The sequence below is a fragment of the Falco naumanni genome, chromosome 6 (assembly GCF_017639655.2).
Source record: "Falco naumanni isolate bFalNau1 chromosome 6, bFalNau1.pat, whole genome shotgun sequence".
NCBI lineage: Eukaryota > Metazoa > Chordata > Aves > Falconiformes > Falconidae > Falco > Falco naumanni.
The window spans coordinates 41,782,859-41,802,688 of NC_054059.1; the positions used below are offsets into that span (position 1 = coordinate 41,782,859).

A 19,830-nucleotide genomic window follows, 5' to 3' on the forward strand; every position below is an offset into this window, starting at 1 on the left:
ACACTTTGATGAAAACTTCCTGGCCTGGAGCGTCCCTTTCACAGGTTTCCGATTTGCTGAAGCTTCAGATACAATCCCGTCATTTTCTGTATTCACTCTGAAAACAGTCTAAGCGTTCTTCAGGAATATGCCCTTCTCCCCCAGAGAGAAAGCACCAGACATGACCTCAGTGATTAATTCCTCTCAATTCAGCACTTGTGAGACCACGCTTGGGAGCGCTGTGTCTGGGTTTTGGGCTCCCCGGTACAAGACAGACATCGACACACTGCAGCAGACCCAGCAGAGGGGCATCAAGATTGTCCACGGGCTGGTGCACATGATGTATAAAGAGAGGCTGCGAGACCGGTTTGTTTGGTTTGTTTAGCTTGAAGAAGGGAAGATTGGGGAGCGTGTGCAGGCACGGAATTTACTGCTGTTTTCACCTGCGTAATGGGAAGATATCAAGAAGACTGAAACAGACTTTTTCCTCAAAGACACACTGTGAAAGGACACTGGATACAAATAGCAACCCCTGCAAATTCCCAGGAGGTATCAGGAAAACATTTTTTCACAATGAAGACAGGTCAGTCATGAGGATGGGGCCCAGAGAAAAGAGAATCTCCGTCCCTGGAGATACACATATCTCAACTAACCCAACGTACTGAGCAATCCCATCTAATCTGGCATTGGATCCAACACTGAGGTTGGCCCTGTTTTGAACAGAGGGCTCAGCCAGAGATGTCCAGAGCTTCCCTTATGCGCTAAATATTCCATCATTCTCAATCACTGAGCAGAACAGCTTCCTTGCGAAAAGTGAAGTAATTACAACTGAAGAATCCTACCTTTGCCACAGGGGTTAAAATCCCATACCCAGAATAGAGATTAAAAAAGTAGCCCAAAAGACTTAAATCACCTGCTACATACTAGCACCAACTACTTTACACCTTGATGCAAACAAATCAAAAACAGTGCAGCCAAGTGTAACAACAACCAGCCCTCAGTGTGCTCTCACACCCACAGGTTAAAAAAAGATTGGAGGCAGCTGTATCTTGCTTCACCTTTTATACTCACAGAACTGGATGCCGTAATACCATCTAAAAGACACCAGTGGCACAAGCAGACACGACTAACCAAAAGGCTCAATTTTTGAGCACAAGGTCCTTGCAGACAACAACTGCAGGATACGTATAAACAATTACTCTAAGAATTTATTATTATCTGCTAAAAGAAACAGGTCCACAGTGATTAGCAAACTGGCCATGAGAGATCTAGTGTGATCCGACAGCAAGATTTCCACAGAAAAGCAGTTTTAGCAGTCTGAATGACATCATTCTTCCCTACCAGAAAAAAACAGAGAGTGCCTGACTACATAAGAGCTAAAATTAAAACCAGTTTTTCTTTACTGTTAGCCTGAAAAAATGGGGATGCAACATTAGCATAAAAGGAGACAGAGAGCAAAAGACTTGCAATGTAACATCACGCATCCTTTATAAAAATACCCTCTGTGGTCTGTCATCATATTCTGTCATTAAGTTTCAGGAAGCTCTACACATAGATGTGTCTGGAGTCACCCTCTGTTTACAGCTGCTGTTACTCTCAAGGAATACCCCAACCTTAAATATGAGGAACCTGTTGCAACAGAAATGCTCTCAGATAACATAGCATCACAGTTCTGTTAACCAGCTCTTCTCGCTTCACTGCATTTCCCCAACGAGAGGAAGACCTACTTAGAAATATATCCAGAAATCAGCAATGACATAGAGCAGCACAAAAGAAATCGCTGTCAGCCAGCCTTGGATTTTGATCACAACAAGCTTCCACGAGAGTGTAATCCAGCTAAACAGAACCTGGATACGGAACGATCAAGTAAAGGGCAAGGAGGGCACTGTGAAAAGCACAGAGGGAAATTCACAACTAGCGAGAAACCTTTGGTGAGGAAGGAGAACCAGAAAAGGCAAGATTGCCAGGGAATGGGAGTAAGGGAAAGTATTTTCTAGGAAAAAAAAGCCAAAACTGACTCAAGAGTGGCCTACCTGGGTGGGAGGCCTCTGGATCGTAGATAGTTCTTTTCCCAAATGAGAAGCACGAGGCCAAAGGACCAAGAGCAACTGGGAACCTCCTACACTGCTGCGGTGATTCAAAACCCTGTGAGCAAGAGGGACATAGAAACCCAGCATCGTTGGGTTGCACTGCCTTGTCATAAAATGAGCATTCGCAGGGCATATCGTGTGCATTGCTTCCCCTACCTTCTGTTAAGTTTCTGCCATAGGTGAACAAAATATGCCAGACTAATAAAACCAAGATAACTAGACATGGAGGATGTTCTTGGAAGGTGCAGGAAAAGAAAAATGAATGTGATATGTGGACTGACACTGGGTGTCTTAAGCAAATGCCATAACCAAACCCCCTTCAGTTACTGTAGTTCCAGTCTGCTCATTTTATAATCAAATGCTGAGAGCCAGGCATGAGTAGATAAATGTATGGCAAAAAAACCACTAGGTAAGTAATTTTACCATACCCCAATTAACTTCTTTTACTACCATGTTTAATCAACCATTCATCTGAATCCTAACACTCTTCTGGAAAATGGGGATCACAAGGAAAAGTTCTGATGAACAACTCTGGCACTGTACACTGCTCGTCAGCTCCCACAGAACGCAACTGTTTCTTGCATACATGAGAAGAAAAACAACATTACATAACTCGGTATATAAAAATACAAGGACAGAAATTTGAGTTTGGATGAATCCCAACAATCTTAACCACCTCTACAGAAAATATATAAATCATGGGCAGAATGTATGAGTTTGCAATGCCAACCGTGAACATTTTTTTTATGTTCTGCACTTAAAAAGGAGCATGTAACTAGCCAATAACTCACAAACTGAATATCGAAAAATGAGTAGAAGGCTTTATACACTTAATGACTGTATAGATAATGTGCGCTAAATCTGCAAATACGTCTCCCATCCCTCCCCCCCCGCCCTCACCTACAACACTGAAACAACAACATTACCTTTTTGGGTTAACATTACCTTTAATGTCTCGATGAACAATACCATGTTCATGTAGTACATTGATAGCAACCGTGATTTGCTTTGAGTAGAGCCTAATGACATGCTCCTGAAGGCCCAGTTTTGATACCTCCTCCAGAGTGCCCTCATCACAGTACTCCATGAAGATGTACATTTCTTCCTGTTGTGGGAACCAAACCGGATTTGATTGGGTTTTGTTTGTGTTTTTTTCTGGGTTTTTTGTTTGTTTTTGTTTTGTTTTTTTAAAACTTTTTTTTTAAAAAAAAAAACAACACTGAATTAGGATCAAGTTTTCCTTCCATCTTTCGTTGTTTGTGAAAAGTAATGGAAGTACCATGTAATGTTTTAATGGAAGTATCTCTCACCATGGGATCTAATAAATCACCTCTTCAGAGCTCTAGTCTCTTGGGTAGGGGGCCTCAAACTTTTTAACCAGGGGGCCGGCACACGGATGAAGTGGCAGGAGGCCATCTGTGGCTGCTTGGTTTCCCCCCCCCCAACCCCCGGCGGTTCTGTAAATACCGGGGGCCGGACTGAGGACCCTGGGGGGCCGTATCCGGCCCGCGGACCGTAGTTTGAGGACCCCTCCTCTTGGGCATTCTTCAACCTAATATATTCTATTGCACAGCTAAGGAAAATCGAAAACCTCTGCTACATGTCCATCTGCATCGTTTCTATGTAGTTGATACTATTTAGTGATATAAAATGTGTTACTCTGGCATCAACCAAAAAGCACTTTGGACATTCTGTAGGTATATTACACAGAAATACAAAAAGCTCCTTTGCATGTTTAGAAAAAAGGTAAAACGATGTTTTCGGCTTGATGTTGGTTTCCCCCCTGCCCCAGTTCCTGCAATAGCATGTGTTGATTGCTTGGGGAGGGCAAATTTTTTGTTGCTTTCTGTGGCTTGAACAAGCATACCAACTCTAACTCTAAGAAAAAGTAAGGTTCTTGTTGCCTCTCCCTGTCTGCAAGCTCAGGCAATTTCAGCCAGACTTAATTTAATACAAAAAGATGGCAAAGCCACTACGCTCTTAGAACTAGCCTGAGAAACCAATGCCCCAGTGGCACAGACACCCAAAGTTGTGTCCCCAAGCACAGAAATGCAGAGAGCAGCCTTTATGCCCTTCTAAACCAGCAACTGGTCAGCAAATCAGCTCGCTCATACTGAGCGAATCAGTCAAACCCACACACATGCTTCCCAGCCAGGCACCAGGTGTCCTGTTCCCTGCCCACCTCACTGGGTAGATACAGGAAGGATTGAGACTCACACGGGGAGGTGGGAAGGGCATGTGGGAAGCAGAGAGCAATAAAAATACTGGATGTCTCAGCATGCAACTCTGAAATCCAACTCCGTAAGAAAACCAGGCTTCATTAGTTCTGCTGCTCAAGCAAGAAAAGTCATTCTTCCTTCTGAAGAGATGTTAGCTGAATTCCAAAAGATCTTTCTTAATACACTTGCTGGCATCAAGATTTAAATGCCAGCACAAAATTTTTCCAGAAATCAACAAGATATTGGGTGCAAGCTCTGCTGCTAACACTGAAGGGTTTTAGGCTGTCTAGTCTTTATCTGCATACAGAAGTTACCATACCATATATGATATAGCTTGCTTTTAGAGTAGTTAAACAGAGTAGCAGCATACAATAGCTCCAGCATTACTCAGTCAATTCACTTCTTGTGAACCTTCTGTGTTCATGTACAGGTTCCAAAAAAATTGTCCAAACTATTTCAGAGACCTCAACAATCAGAGAAAAAAAAGACACACTGCAATTCAGAGATATGCAGACAATTAAGCTAAACTAGAATGTTCTCAAGTGAAACCTCCAACGATCCAAAGCTGCTTAGAATTTTTTCGCTGCCCTATCAGACAGCCCCAATAATTTATGTTTTCTTACCCTATGGAGCTCCACACCAAAATAACGAACCAGATTAGGGTGTTTGATGCCTTCAAAAATCTTCAGTTCATCAGCTGTTTCTTTGATGGTTTTGTGATCATTAGGCTGAAATCTTATCTGAAAGAAAGAATTTTCATTATTTTGCCACTATTTCAAATTGCTAAGGAACAAAAAAAAAAAAACACACACACACACAAAAAAACCCAAACCCCCACAAAACAACCCCCACAAAAAAAGGACCAAACAACCCATTATAAACACAAACACAAATCAACAGGTTTACATTCTTTTAAAAAAACAAACCAGCATCATCACACCAAAAGCCCCAAAATACCATCCCAAACTTAAACAAAAATGAACACCAAACTTTGAAAATTGCATACAAATATGATGATTTATAAACATCATAAAAGCAAAATGTTGTTAATTAAATGTATCAATACACACATGTATGCACATATGTATCTCTTCTGAGCCTGCCTTCTAGCTTAAATGGGGTAGACAGACAGTACAAGAGAATCTGAAAGTAACATCAGGAAGAGCTCCGTCATTTGAAGAGATTTTAATGACACTGTGGTTAAGACACTAAGGTCCAAAGAAATCTCAGGGGGCAGGGGGAATGTAATGTTTTTAACCACAAATAAACGAATAAACCTTCTCCCAAGGTATTCTTAAGCAAATCCAGAAAAGCCTTTTATTTGGAAGTTGCAAAGAGTTTGCATTTAAGTCTGCAATGGGAAGGCTGGGAATGTTTCTTGGTGAAATAATTCTGGAAGTTAAAAATACTACGGGAAAAGGCAGCATCCTCTACATTTAGCCTACTAGTGAAGTGACTCCCAAACAAGGTCCATTTAATTTACTTGAACTTCTGCTAAAGAGCACACACATGCTAATCTGTAAAAAGCACTTGGATCTAGAAAGCAACTCTGAATTCCAGAAACAGACCGCTACTCATGGACAGAAAAATGTTATTGCATCAGGAGAAAAAAAAAAAAACACAACAAAAAAATTCCAAGTGTTTGTATTAGTCAGTGAATTAGTGCGTTACAAGAAGTTAAGCACAAACCCAGTCTTTTTTTTTTTTTTTTTTTCCCCCCACACCTTTGAGATCACATACATATTGTATGTGTGGAGGAACTGGCTCATAAAACATAACTGCTCTGGCATCAAATGGCTGGCATGGTAACTGTTGTGAACAGTTGATGCTCACAGTTGTCTGAAGATGCAGAAATGCAATAAAACTAAACAATACAAATATTTTTAAAAACAAAGTGCCACAGGGAAAACAGATCTCTCTGCCTACACAGCTTTACTTTCTTCTATCCTCACAATTAAATTTTCTGTACCCACCAGGTTAGTCAACAGTTTTGTGACTCAGCCTAGCTCATTTAAACTACAGGAGAAGCATAAAAACATCCAATGTAATACTTCCAATTTTCTGCTCTACGGAATGAAGAAAAAAGGAATAAGATGTGAGAGGGAATATTGCAAAGTAAAATATAAGTCTGTGTACAGTCTTCACTAATCAGAAAAGTCTTTCCAAAATAATTTAAGATCTCTTAATGGGAGTTCACATATATTAAGCAAGCATTCATTAAGTTCACAACACCCCATGAGATTAGTAAAAAAAAAAATAATAATATCAATTTTACATAGATTTAAATTGAAAATGGTAAACTGAAAATAAAAAGTTTAAGCAACTTAAGGAGGAACAAGTAATAATAACAGATGTGGCTACATGAAGAAAGAATTCGTCTTCCCATTCTTTCCCCATTACTTAACAACAGTGTTCAGAAATCCTTAATGCCTGCTAAAATCATGCCCATGTGGTTTGGGAAAAAAACAAGGACAACAGTGATTCTTGTATACAGAGTACTCACTTCCTTCATAGCCATCAGCTCTCCAGTGTCAACACTGATACAGGTATAGACCTTCCCATACTGGCCTTCACCTGCACAATTAAAATAAGAAAAACTAATTACACTACATGAAATAAACAACATGTACATCAACTGCAACAAGAAAACATCACTGAAAACAGCTTGCCAAGGTTATTTACCTTTATTTTAATTTAAAATTTTTAAGTAGCTTTTAACCTGTAACATCTAATACTACACTCATAGTCCTGAATTCAAGCTGATGAAGAGTAAAAACATTACATTAACAGGCTGACCTGAAAGACACCTTCTCATGAATATGAGGATTTTCCCCACAAATCCCAAACCAGGGAGTAAGCAATGACTGTATGGGGGTAACAACTGGTGAATTAAACAAATCCCAAAGTTTGTGCTCATTTCCATTCATATTTCTGGTTCTTCAAAAGCAGAACTCATCAAACATTTTTACACAGTTAAACACATGCAGGAATCACAGGACCATACCTAAATAACTGTCCTAACCAAATCCTTCTCCTCATTTGTTTCTTGTTATTTGACCAGTGAAAACTTCATTGGAGTCCTACATAAAAGAAATCCTAGCTACTACAGTATTTTAATATTCTGATTTCAGTAAAGCTACTATTACCTATGCTGAGACCCAAGATTTCAAAAGATAGTCTTAAATGTCCTTCAAAAATACTAAGCTTGGTACTTTAGCCTGATAAATGAAGGTATAATAAACATACCAATTTTGTTTCCTCTCTGCCACTTGAAAGTCACTTTTCTCAAACCTACGTGCATGACATTATCATAAGATTTCGGTGTGTCACAAACTTGGCCAATGATGTTCTTCCTCCTCATCTCTCTGTATCTCCTTTCTTCAAACAATTGAACAGACTTTTGAACAGCTTCAATCGGTGCTTGCTTGGAAGCAGTGTCTAAAAAGAGTGATGAACAATTTCCTTGATTGAGAAATATTCACTGTGTTTGTATTTTGTTACCTTTTGATATCACGTGAAGCGACCTGAATTCAAAGACAACTATTTTGTGAGTCTAATTTAAGTTGTAGGAAAAAAATTAAAACATTTTAGTAATCACATACGAAACTACCACATATGAAACTGAAGTAAAATGAAAATGCTGGTACTTTTCTAATTATCTTTTACTTGATTCAAGGAAATTGAATGTATGAAATGCAATGCACTTGTTTGCATTTGGTCTGCAACTAACCACCAGTGGAAATTGTGTTAGGGTCACTAAGAGCACCAAGGAAAGAAGGACAGGTAATGTTTTGCTCTACAGAGACATGAAAGGTTTCTTGGAAAACTCACAGCATCTGTTGTTTCAAAAGATTTAGAAGTATTATGTATCTCCAGCTTTCCAGTCCTACCATGAAACTGAATCTTAGCGAGTGAGTCCAGAAGAAGTGTCAGGGCAGCATTAATTTATCCCCTCATTGTAAAGCACAAAAATTACATGTCTTCCACTGCTGACTGACAGTCGTCTAAACTGTTTCTAACAGTCTCCAAAAGATGGAGATATTGATACTTCCAAATGGTATATTCTACTGCCCACCTATAATTAATACCACTTCATCTACACTAAATTTGCCTTGCTGTAGTTTTAAACCAAAATCTTCCTTATTCACAGTGGACAGTAAAACCAGGTCCCATTACAGCAGTCTTCTAGTAATTTTCAGGTCTTCCCTCATTCTTCTTTTCCAGTTTAAACAAACTCAATTCCTTCAATGCTTATGTTCTAAACAAAAAATAAGCCTTCTAGAGCTCAGAAATTTTTTTTGCTGTTCTTCCTGTGTTCTGTCTCAGCCACATAATGAGAGACCAGTTTTTATAATGTTTCATGAGGTTCCACCCTGCCACAATATATGCAAGCAATCAACATGTATGTATCTGTATGGTACAGGAATCTCGAAAGTAATCATTACTTAAGTTTCATGAAAACAAGCAGCAGGACAGAGAGGAAGGGGACCCATAATAGCCTTGAATTTGGGAAAGTATAGGACCATGCACTGTTAGACACTCAAAATAAAAAAATCCCATGCTGGGGAGATCTCTTAGGAAGCGAGGAAGTGTTTCCTACCGTCATGCAGTTCATAATGGGGCACTGAACAGGGACAGCAAACTTCTACACTTGGTATAGTAATGAATGTACTCATTTTGAAGAACACTGCTACCATCTTTCAGAAACTGAAAAGATGTAACTTTTATAGAATATAACTACTCCTACCTCAAAAGAGTACACTTTGTGATTTTGTTAGCAGTATCTTCTATCTGCAGTCAGGATTTTATTTTTTCCCTTTCCTATGCACGACACTGTGAAAACTAAGAGTCATCCTTTTATTACAGCACTATTTTAATTGGCATTACATTATGGTGACTCCTAAACACCTACCTTTGGTCTGGTTAATTAAAGTTCTGAGCTCCCAACTCCTCCGGGATAAGCCACTCGAATCTCCTTTTGGATACGATGGTTCTAGAGAAATAATACTGTGAGCATGAAGGTGGCTTTATCTCACATTAAAGATTATGCCACTATATTCAGTAGAAGCGGAGATCTTGCATATCAGGACTTATAACACCTATCAAGTATACAAGGCAACCATATAGCAACGTATGCTCTTGAATTCAAAAAGGGCTTCTCTTCAGAAAACAAATTGTGAAAGCTATTCCGAAATAGGGTTTAATTTATACAGGAACAGAGATCTCCTTCCACAATTGAGTGAAGCATTACAAGTCAGGGCACTCATAATCAATCAAATATGTAAGGAATCTGCAGGAAAACAGTCTTCCTAAGGTTCCTTAGGGAGACCTATATTCATTCCAATCTAAGCTAGTTTCCCATTCATACAGATACATTAAAAGGGGAATAAGCATGAGGCAGACAGTATTTTCAACATCTGCTTAAAAAGCAAACCAAAAAAATCCCTCACACCTCTTAGTATAAATTTTTAAGGCATTTCTTTCTTCGAAATCGCTTTCATTTTGCAGGATGACCACATCAACTCTACTTCGCTTGAGATTTTGTAGTTCATTTTAATTTGCACAGAACACACTATCTTAACAATCAATGTGTCCGAGTATTTGTTGTAATAAATACCACATATACAGCGGCTGTGGAAACCTGAAGGAGGAGCCCTGATCAGGACATCAAGTTACACACCCTGTCCCTTCTTCCAGGATTCAATTAACAGCAAGTATTTCTGTGATGAATACCACAGTGGTAGTCAAAGAACTGGTCAGAAAACTCTTCACTGTCTGATGGGGCCAGTTCATACCTCATTAACAGCATTTAGAAATTTGCTATCAAATGGGGTATATAATTCAGCAGTAACGTTACCCATTTCATTTTGAATGCTGTAACTTAGTAAGACACCAGGAAATTCCTTCAGGTACAATTCAGAAACAATATGAAAGGCAAGAGAATAGTGGATATGTCTGAAAACAGAAGAACTTGCTCTGACAATATAAGCCTAAAAGTTTAAAATCTAAGATTTCTGAATGGGAAAAGGTGAAAAAAAATTTTTTGCAAGGCTAAGAACTGGGAACAGAGAGAAATATGTTAATGACATAAATCATCTGCACATCCAGGTCACAATCTGTTACTGTGACAATCACCTTCTCGCTCTTCAGTGGGACTGGAGTGACGACTAAGGGATCTGAACTGCAACTCAGCTGCTATTGAAGCCAGTCGATCATTTTCAGGGACACTGGAACCCCTGTTAAAAAGAGCCATTGTACTAATTAACTTAGCATTGCACTAAACTACTGGTGACAATTTAACTGCAGTTTCAAAGAGAAAGAACCTCTGAAGCCTAGGACGTGAACCACGAAAGTAACATGAAAGAAAAACTGATGCTGAGAAGTAAACTGAAAACCCTTTCTATCTTATTTTTTCCCCTGAACAAAGACTTTTTATATAATTTTAGTTACATCACTCTATGAAAATACCCTAAGCTTCAAAAGCTTAAACTACTTCAAACTGTTACTTGCCCATAATAACAGAATCCACTTTAATGACCTGTAACATACTACTAAGCTGCTGCAGGATGCAGCTGGTGCCAGGTTTGGATATGCAATCCAAAGCGATTCAGCTGGGTGACAATGTGAGCCACATTGTCAGATGAAGGGTGGTAACTGCATTCATATGCTTCTAGTGCGCTGCAAATACAGTCACCGTCCGTAATCATTAAACTAGTGGGCAGAGCCACAAGCCAGTTGACAGGAAGGACAGTTGTTAAACGACAGCAGCTTGACTGCTTGGAGGCCCTAGCTCTTCCAGACAGCACAGCGTAGAAACAGATACATCAGAATAAGACCCAGATGAATAAGCATGCTGAACAGAAAGCGAAACAATACTGAGAGATATGTCTTAAATCTTCAGGCACATTCCTCCAGCCCAAGACATCGATCAATCCACTCCCGGTTTAGAGCTATAAATTCCTCATTAAAGTCTTTCTACAATAACTCCTTTCAGACAAGGCTCCATTTCAATTTTTAAAGCGTGGGGGGAAAGAGCTGTGACTGATGACTCCTTTAACATAATGCTTTAGAGGTACGAGCTTAACATTACTGGAAAGCAGGGAACACTGTTAAATCCTTCACTGAAGGCTAACAACTACAAAAAGATGAAAGATCTCTGGCATCAAAGTGCACACAACTATGAGAGGACTTCCCTACATCCCTGAAGTTGCTTCTGAATTGTATCCAACTATTACCTAATCATAGTTTAAAAAAAGAAAGAGACACAACCTTCACAATCTTGAGAACCGAAGCCAAAAATCCAAGACGCACTATTCCCACGTGAACATTCTCAATATGATGCTTGCTTTCCACTCCCTACTACTGCCAACTAAATCTTTTAAGTTTGTGGAGGAACTGAGACTGCATTAGTGAAAATCCTCGGCACTCTTCAGGAAGTTGAGATTTTAATCAGCAAGAAGGCTGAGGTTATTCTCAGCACACAGGAATAATTCTAGAGGCACAAAGAGCTTAAAAACAAGCAAAGCTAAACCACCTCTAAAATGAGGCCAGTAGCTGAACGGAGGACCTTAAGTATCATCACTTGGAATGCAGGTGTCTAAAATCCATTTCAGGTCCCTCTTAGCCACCCAGATCTTTTACTGTTTGCATCCAGAAAGACTGTGTGTATGTTGCCAGACAAAGAAACAAAGAAAAAGAGAAGACTTGCTAAATTTCTGCTCCAGTCCTGGATAAATACAGAATTATGAATAATAACCCTAGCTAGCTCAGGAATTAAATATTAATAAAGGTCATTAGTACGAACATAGTGTAAATGTAATAATCAGAAAGCATAATGTAAACAACCAGGTACCGCTGCTATGGATCTTACTTTCTAGTTATATTAAGCTATTTCTTGACAACAAAAAACCCCAAAATAAACAACAAACAACTTCAACAGAACTATGGTGGCATTTGTGCACTACGCAGTGCCTAGTACAATTGATTTTCAAGTTCCATTCAGCTTTCAATAGATATTTAATGCCTACAGTCATGTAATAAATGTCTAAAGAGTTTCTGGGAAGCGTATGAAGTTTTTGGTTTTGTGCTATTCCAGCAGCTGGACCTGAAACTTCTTGCATATAAAACCACAAAAACACTTCTTGATCCAACAGCTTCCATTTCTCTTTTGGAGTACAAATAAATGAAATACATAATTAAGACTGCAATGTGTTAAAGTTTGCAACTTTCTTTTAACTATATTAAAACCAGAAATATGTTGTAATATTTTGCCTTTCTCAATAAACAAAGCCCCTAAACAACCCCAACAGCCTCCAAAACTCTGCCTCTGCTTTAGTAATTTTTTTCTTGAAATTCTTCCTAGGCAAAACAGGGGGTTAAACAATGCTACTTTATAATCCAGGGAGTGAATAATAATAAAAAAAAGTGTAATAATCATGGGATATTTTATTAACAAGAAGTAAAAACAGAGCTAAGAGAAATGCAAGTCTGAAAAATAGGCATAGGTGATTCAACTAAAATGCTGCAATCACGTCACCTTTCATGTTACAACCCATGAAAATATTATGCATTTGACTGCAACTAAGAAGTAGAATTCTCATTTCTTTTCTTCCTAATGACTACCTCCTTGAACTAGAAGAAACTGTCAAAACTACAACCTTCACACTTAGATCAATATTTGTAAAGGACACACATGTGGAAAACATTAAAAGAATATACTACTATATTCAAGTGTGTCAAATTATAAACCTGACAGTTGCGTTAGGTGGTATAAAAATCACAACAAAGCCTTCAAGAATTAAAAACTAGCCTCCTACCCCCCTCCTGAAAAATTAACTAACTTCAAAGATCTGCCTTGGCTCAAAGTGCTGTACATATGAAAAATTTCCCTTCATATGTAGTGTAAAGACTAATTATCAAATAAAGAAGTTCTTAATTTTAAAAATCATAAATACTAATTAACCATCACCCTTTCAGCTTATAAAGATACCAGAACCTGTCAGTGAAAATCTCTAGAATGTTACTTGGGAAGGGCTTTTCAAATAGATAGCGCTGCAGACTACTGACTGCTCTTTTTCAACAGCGGACTTAAAAGCATGAAGGATATATAACAAATTCATGTAGTCTGAATGACAAAAAAATCAGGATGTATTTTCAACCTAAAACAAACAGGGCCTAGACTCACAAGCTGTACATCTAAAGGCTACTGTAGGGTGCAAGTCATATCTTCTCATAAAAATAAGCTGAAAAGACTTGCAGGGAAGATCTTATGTAAGAAGTGGCAACTTCCCTCTGAACACCTGAACATATGATTCTACTGTGCATCTGGTAACAAATCTACAAACCACAACAGTTTGTTAGCTAACAACTGGAAATTGTTTATTAAAAATAAATAATTCATAATCAAGTCATATCTAAGTTCACTTTGGTCACTATCAATCTATTGTTCCTTCATTACCTGTCCTTTATTTTCTCCACAGCTGTGTGAAACAGTCAAGATCATGTGTCTCCATTCATACAGATCTCTTGTAGAAGGGAGCTAAAATCTTGTACAAGAGTTCTAAACTCTGCCGCAGAAATAAAAACCTAAAAAGCTATTTATAAATCCTAAGATTATATCATTGTGTGAATAGCAGGATTTTCAGAGGCAGGGGTGCAGGGAAAATAATTTTTAAAAATAAATTTACAAAAGAGTAACATTAGGGAACTTAGGAGACTTGTCAGAGGTCTGACTGTAGTGTGGGAAGAAGGAACAGTCTGAAATACTACTGCCAAATCAGAGGCCAAAAAGCAAGAAAGAGTACTAACACAGGTCTACCAAAAAATCCACTCGTGACCTCTGCAAACAGACGACACAAGGAGTGGTTTCTGTTACATACCCTGATATAGGAATGTTTTTGTTTGTAGTAAGTTTATTCTGCACAAGTCTGAGAAGCCAAAGGTGTAACAAGAAATAAAAAAAAACCTCCTGAAATCTTATGTGTATAATTCTGTGTTTGCCACTATATAGTATTTCAAAGTATTTATGGCAGACAATAACAATACCAAAACTGCTAGCTAACATGAAACAAATATATCCTAGGGCTTATTTGCATGTTACAGTCATCTTAGTGCAGAGTTACTTATCAATCCTAATTATTTAGTGAAGTTACACCAATTTACTGACTGGTACGTTTTAATTTCATGGACATTTTTACTGAGTAAATTTGTAATCTACATCACAACGGCATGCTTTAACAACCACATTGTTCAGACGTTTCAAATTGAAAGTGGTCTTATCTCTTTCTAAGACATAGGATTTTGCTCAAGTCAAACATGAATGAAGGCACCAGTGGAAGACACGATGGGACGGAAAAGTACGTTGCAAATGATCTACTAGGACTCAAGTTTGTGGAAACAGTTATATGGGTGATGTAAGTAGAATGAGGCTGCTACGTCATGGAGCAGAGCTACCTGGTATCATTTGCACTGCTGACAGGTTTGGGTTGAGCTGAGTCGCTACCGATGGGAGCGGGGCGACTGACAGCAACGCTGCAATGGTTCCGTGCATCACAAGGGACACTCCGTGTGCTGTGGCAAGAAGAAAAACTTCAAGAAACAGTACAAAAAAGTACGGAGTTGAAAGTTTATTTTAAAAATAAAATTCTGAAGTGTGCATAATAAGGCCTGACTTTAAAGCTTTTTCAAGTACATAAAGACTTTTATGTGGAACAATTCAGGGTCTCAGAAGCTTCAGAGGCTACCAATATGTACAATAATCACCACCTTCAAAATAAAAATCTCCAAATCTTTACAGTAGTACTAGTTTATGCCAACAGCAAAGCAACTTAAAAAAAAAAAAAAAAAAGTCAAATGAAATGCTTGTCACTGTGCTGATCCTGGAAAACAAATCCCTCTCTTTGTGTGAAAATCTGTATGGCGAAGTTTATTTTTAAATTTCTCAAAACTATTTTTGCATTAGTTCTCATGTCAACTCTTTCAAAGGGAAGGAAAATTATCCATTGCTTTAAGCTTCCTCACAGCAGTTTGGTAACTACGCAGAAATGCCACCATATTCCAGAATGCTACATTTTTAAGTCTTATCTATGCTAAGCTACAGAAAGTAACATCACAGGCAAGTATGCAGCTATTCAAAGTGGGGAAGGAAATAAAAATGTTGTTGATGAGCAGTCTTCACTGAATTAATGCTTGTTACATTGAAAGACATTTCAGGAAAGACAAAGGGGATAAGAATGACTTCTAAGTGATAAAGCATGCACCAATAGAAACCTGTAAAATAAAGGGGGAGGGCACAGAGGAGAAAAAGAAACAATATTGTCCTTAAAAGCACATTGATAAAATTCAGACCACTAACACAATATTGTCCTTAAAAGTACATCGATAAAATTGAACCACTAACATGCTAACTTTTTCTGCTGCTTTGCCCTCAACAAGAAAGAAAAGGTGTTCCACTTACTGACAGCCAGCATAGCCAAGAGAGGATAAACCAGTTTAGAACTCTACTAATGCTAAATACCTGAAGCCTTCAGGCGTAGGGATGATAAGATGAGGATTTGGTGGATCACTATGGCACCGAGGTACTTTTACAGGACGGGGACTGTTTCGATGAATTGCTGCAAACATAAAAAAGGTAGCACATTTACTCAGATGCCAGAAAAACTCTCTTAGGGCCATTTCAAGGCAGAAAGTTTTTAAAAAATTCATTTCACAGTTAAGTATGAACTGGCACATGTCTTATTCTTTAAGAAAAAAACAAAGCATTTCAATTTTAAATAAATCTATTCTATGTATTACTATTCATACTATTGTATCATGTAACTCATCTATAAAACAATGAAAGGTCTCCACACAATTAAAAACTAGCTATCAGAAGATGCGTACTCGCTTCACTAAAACTACATCTTAATTATTTCAACTTCACAGATGAAAGATGATTTGTTATCTTATTGCAAAATAAATATTAACAAAGCACATAATAATTAAAAAAGCAGAGTGTTATTATGTTCCTTTTGCATCAGAATTTGTTTTCTCAGTCAGTAACAGTGAGCAAAACGAGCTGGGAAAAAGCCTCCCATATGACAGTTTTACCCATACTAAATGTCCCCCATGACAGCCTGCCCCAAGAAAGCGGTACAAAGGAACCCAGTCAAACCTAAATGAGCCATCACTGCCCTCATGCCTAACTCATTCAGTGCCCCTCAGAGCAGTCTGCAGTGTCTTCCCCTTCCCTCAGCCTCTCCCCAACCAGTCATAAAAATACTGTGGCAGTCAGGTCACAAGATAGCTGACTGCCCATCAAAACACAAGTCAGTACTTACTGGCAGGCTAGGTTAATCACAGTGAGCTTCTGCCTTGCACTACCAGGACAAGTAAAAGATGTCAGGGCCAGGTGCTGGCTGCCCTGTTGTAATTTGCAAAGACACTAGCAGAAGATGCAGACAGCAGAACCCACTTGGGTAGAGACAGGCTGTTTCACAAAGCAAAAAGACAGGATAAAACACCAGGAGCCCCTAGCTGCGTGCCTACAGGCAGCAGCATGAACACAGATGGATCCTCAGCTTTGGGAAAAGGGGTCAAGATCACAGTCAGTTTAAAGTCTCTCAACACAGTATGCAAATTGAACTAGGAATTCTGACTTTTCTCTTGTTCACAAGATAGAAAGGGGTACCTGAAATATGGCTACAGTTTATGTTTAGTTACGTTTATTTCACACGTATTGAAGTTTCAGCCTGCTGTTCAAGTCTGCACCATCCATCTGTGTCACCCCCTCCCCGTGCCTCTGAGCCAAAAGCTGTCAAACTAGTTTGTGTGATCCGCTGTGTCTGCAATAAGCATTTGCAAGAGTTTCAGTACTTTGGGATCATCACGCTAGTGATTTACCTAAAACTGACCTTCCTCTGAACAACAGCATCAATAATGAATATAGAGGTTTTACATCACAGTACGGAATCTGGCCAAGATATATTTTAGACTATACTTTTTTCTGCAGGATTGGACTGACTTTCATTGTGAAAGGTTTCTCAGCTATAAGAGTTTCTCACCAAAATTATATCAAAACTGAAACTTTCCTGAAATACTGAAAAATCTCCTCTTGCCCGAGTCAAGTTACCCTCCCCTTCATGTCTTCTGCTATCAACCCTGTCCAGGAAGTGGACATCAGGAGAAAGAAAAGATGTGACAACGTGGTATCTTGAAAGTTAAACCTGTCAATGGACTTCAGAGGAGGAAGACAGAAACAGTACTAAGAAAGATACATAAAAGGGAAACACAGCTGAGGAAACATCCTTTTCTCAAGATAAACAATGAATATGTTGATTTCACTCTAATGCCAGAGATATTTTTTATACTATGATAAATTCTGTGATACTGGAGAACTATTTCCCACAGCTCTACCATCAAGGCCCCAGGTACAACTCCTCTATACCTCGATAATATAATGTCCATCAGAAGTGTAAATACCCGCACTGCCACAATGAAACTTCATGAAAGTGAACTGTAACTGCCTCCTGTGGTGGTGCATCTCACCCCCTCCCCTGGGTGGCTCTACAACCTCAGGAATCCCCATTAGGCCTTAGCATCTGTGTAACAGCTTGGGCAGTTCAGCATCCCTTGACTGTACCAGCACCTCTTGCACAGCCAAGATGGGAAAGGGCATGGCTGTACCAGAAACATCCCCTATCCGAACACCACCACCACCTGCTATCTTTGGAGCATTCCTTATCTGTATTGTATCATCCCTAACAAGCCTGGGACCCCTAACAAGGCTGGGAACACTCTCTGTTGACTCCAAATGGTATGATACCACTGTCAATGGAATTCTGAGAAAAATTCCATTGATTACAGACTCAGATTGCAGCCAGGATGGACAATTACTGATGACTAAAGCCTATCACCTCCAAACTATGAACAGCAGTCCTGAGCGAGGCACTTTGAGCACTCCTGGACTGCAGCGGGCTGCAAACAGCATCTCCCTGAGTGAGGTGTCTCTCAGAAGTCACAAACACCCAAGTTTGTGATACTAGGGACACCATCACCAAAAGCTGACGATGGGACCTGGGCTGATTTTCCTGCTTCTCGAGGCTCAACCTTTAGCCTGCTGAGAAATGCAAAAGCATTCAACGTTGTGTATTTCACTGAATTCATGGGGAACTTTGAACAGGTATAGATTTGTGAATGTATCTCCACACTTCTATTTCTTTATGTCTGTATGTATGTGTGTGAACTGATTTAGTAACTTTGCAATAAGTAATGCAATATCTAATCCATAGTTCAGCCACTTTCATACTTAAGTAAATCTTATTTGATTCACTTTGTAAATGATAAATGAGTCAATGCTTAAGTGCTGCTAAAATCCTACAATCAAACTTAAACTACAGATGTTCCTTATATCCTTTAGACATAAACAGTCGATCAAGCCTGAGACTAGTATTGGATCTAGCCACACCTAAGCTCTATTAGAATAAATATTGAGAGGCTGTACTCTGCACAGCACCTGCACTCCCCGATTCAAAAATTACTAATGTACCTACCACAATACCCAATTTCTGCTACAGCATGAAAGGGAATTTCTGAAGTCACAATTTGGAAAAGTGATAAATCATCTCCAGAACCCACTCCCCATATAATTCACCTGTTTGGCCAGTCTGAAAACCGGACAGGAGATGAAGTCTTACAACTTATTACTGGCACTTAAATGCCAATACTCACCAAAATTATATCAAAACTGAAACTCTCCTGAAATACTGAAAAACCTCCTCTTGCCTGAGTCAAGTTAGAGTCCTACTAACAGCCGCAGTACCTAATACTGCAACGCTAACAGCAGCTCTGCAAGCAGCTGCACACCCATGGGTGGCAGCACTGGATGTAAAAGATACGTCCTTTATGGTCTACCTGCAAGAGGAGGACAAAACGAAATTTGTCTTTACTTGAGAAGGTATACAATGTATCTTTAACAGACTCTCACATGGCCACAAACATCCATAATTGCTCATGCTGCCCTTGCTGAACTTCTATGAAGAGTCTCACTTCCTCAGAATGTGAAACTGTACCAATATATACATCATCTATATATTCTTGTCAGAGGAGATTCCCCTGAAAAGGTGGAGAAAGCAGCAACAGCAGCATGGCAAGTGCTACATGAAGCACAATTTAAGACTCCATCTGAAAAATGTCTGGGACTAGAGAAGCAAAGTTTTTAGGTACTTGGTGGATAGGAGGCAGTGCAATGATTCCTCCAGGTACCTTGAGAAAAAGAGCATATGCCACAATCTAGGAAAGAATTACAATAGGTACTTTAGGATATTGGAGAAAACATGTACCTGGATTTTTTATCATTGCTTGCCCACTATACTCATTTTTACAAAAACCATGGAAATGGAACACAGAACACGAAGCAGCAGTCACAACTCTAACACAGAAATTAAAAACTTTGTGAAGTCACACTCCCACAAATTCCTATTACAACTTTTTCACTCCGGTCTTTGATGGTGATTCTTTAAAGCAACTTAACCTAAATCAATTGTTTGTGACACCTCCTTAAAGTT

The 19,830-nt window shown here is 39.0% G+C and overlaps 1 protein-coding gene across 8 annotated transcripts in view; it reads right to left on the minus strand.

Annotated features, from left to right (window-relative positions):
* Positions 1-19,830, minus strand: part of MAP3K4 (mitogen-activated protein kinase kinase kinase 4) — a 76,615-nt gene that overhangs the window by 5,789 nt on the left and 50,996 nt on the right. For 3 of the 8 annotated variants that reach the window (XM_040597588.1, XM_040597585.1, XM_040597584.1), the window contains 8 exons: positions 15,804-15,900; positions 14,741-14,857; positions 10,424-10,524; positions 9,201-9,281; positions 7,535-7,726; positions 6,792-6,862; positions 4,912-5,028; positions 3,015-3,174 (listed from right to left, as the gene is read on the minus strand). In XM_040597588.1, the coding sequence (XP_040453522.1) occupies positions 3,015-3,174; positions 4,912-5,028; positions 6,792-6,862; positions 7,535-7,726; positions 9,201-9,281; positions 10,424-10,524; positions 14,741-14,857; positions 15,804-15,900 (936 nt within the window). Of the gene's footprint in view, positions 1-2,011; positions 2,125-3,014; positions 3,175-4,911; positions 5,029-6,791; positions 6,863-7,534; positions 7,727-9,200; positions 9,282-10,423; positions 10,525-14,740; positions 14,858-15,803; positions 15,901-19,830 lie in introns of those variants that run through there. The other 5 variants (XM_040597586.1, XM_040597587.1, XM_040597589.1 and 2 more) reach the window with 4 other exon arrangements.